General features: G+C 61.1%; 1 protein-coding gene across 1 annotated transcript in view; it reads right to left on the bottom strand.

Annotated features, from left to right (window-relative positions):
- Window positions 1-614, bottom strand: part of LOC119582167 — a gene marked incomplete in the record, with an annotated part of 7,313 nt that overhangs the window by 378 nt on the left and 6,321 nt on the right. Inside the window, 1 exon segment of the mRNA XM_037930404.1 lies at window positions 1-555. Within this exon segment, the coding sequence (XP_037786332.1) occupies window positions 3-555 (553 nt within the window).

A 614-nucleotide genomic window follows, 5' to 3' on the forward strand; every position in this document is an offset into this window, starting at 1 on the left:
CGTCATCCGAAACAGCACCAGAGCGAACTATATGTATTCTCGTGTTTCAGTTTCTCGTTGCAGTCGTCAATTTTTGTCTCCAGAGAAGTGAGTCTCTCCTTCAGGTTTCTAATTTCACTCCGGATTGTCTCATCTCTTCTCTGGAGGACGAGTTTGAGGTCGTTGATTTCGTTGCGGAGCGTCTTGGTGATGAGGCCGACCACGAGCTGCGAGTCGGGGCTGAGGGTGCTTATGTCGAGGTCGGCTTTCAGGTTGTCGATCCGGTCTACTTGCGCCTCGATCCTGGCGGCGGCGCTGATGGCGGAGGGGCTGCTGCATTCATCCCTGCTCAGGAATCCCACTGGCGGCATTTTCACCTCGTGTTCCCCGACGACGACGACCCCCCTGGGCGCCTCAGGGGACCTCCAGGGGGCGGCGGCCATCACGGCCTGCGGGGAGCCGCCGAGGGGCATGGTGGGCTGTGGGTCGCCGGGGTTCCTCGGGGCTCTCGAGGGTTCCGCTTCGCAACAGCTCCTTCGCTCTGGGCGAATGGTGGCTGCAACTGGGCCGGCGGACCTGCGGAGGAGCCTTGGTTAGGGCGTCTCTCTGAGGAAGACTTTCCGCTCGCAAGCACG

The sequence above is a fragment of the Penaeus monodon genome, chromosome 15 (assembly GCF_015228065.2).
Source record: "Penaeus monodon isolate SGIC_2016 chromosome 15, NSTDA_Pmon_1, whole genome shotgun sequence".
NCBI lineage: Eukaryota > Metazoa > Arthropoda > Malacostraca > Decapoda > Penaeidae > Penaeus > Penaeus monodon.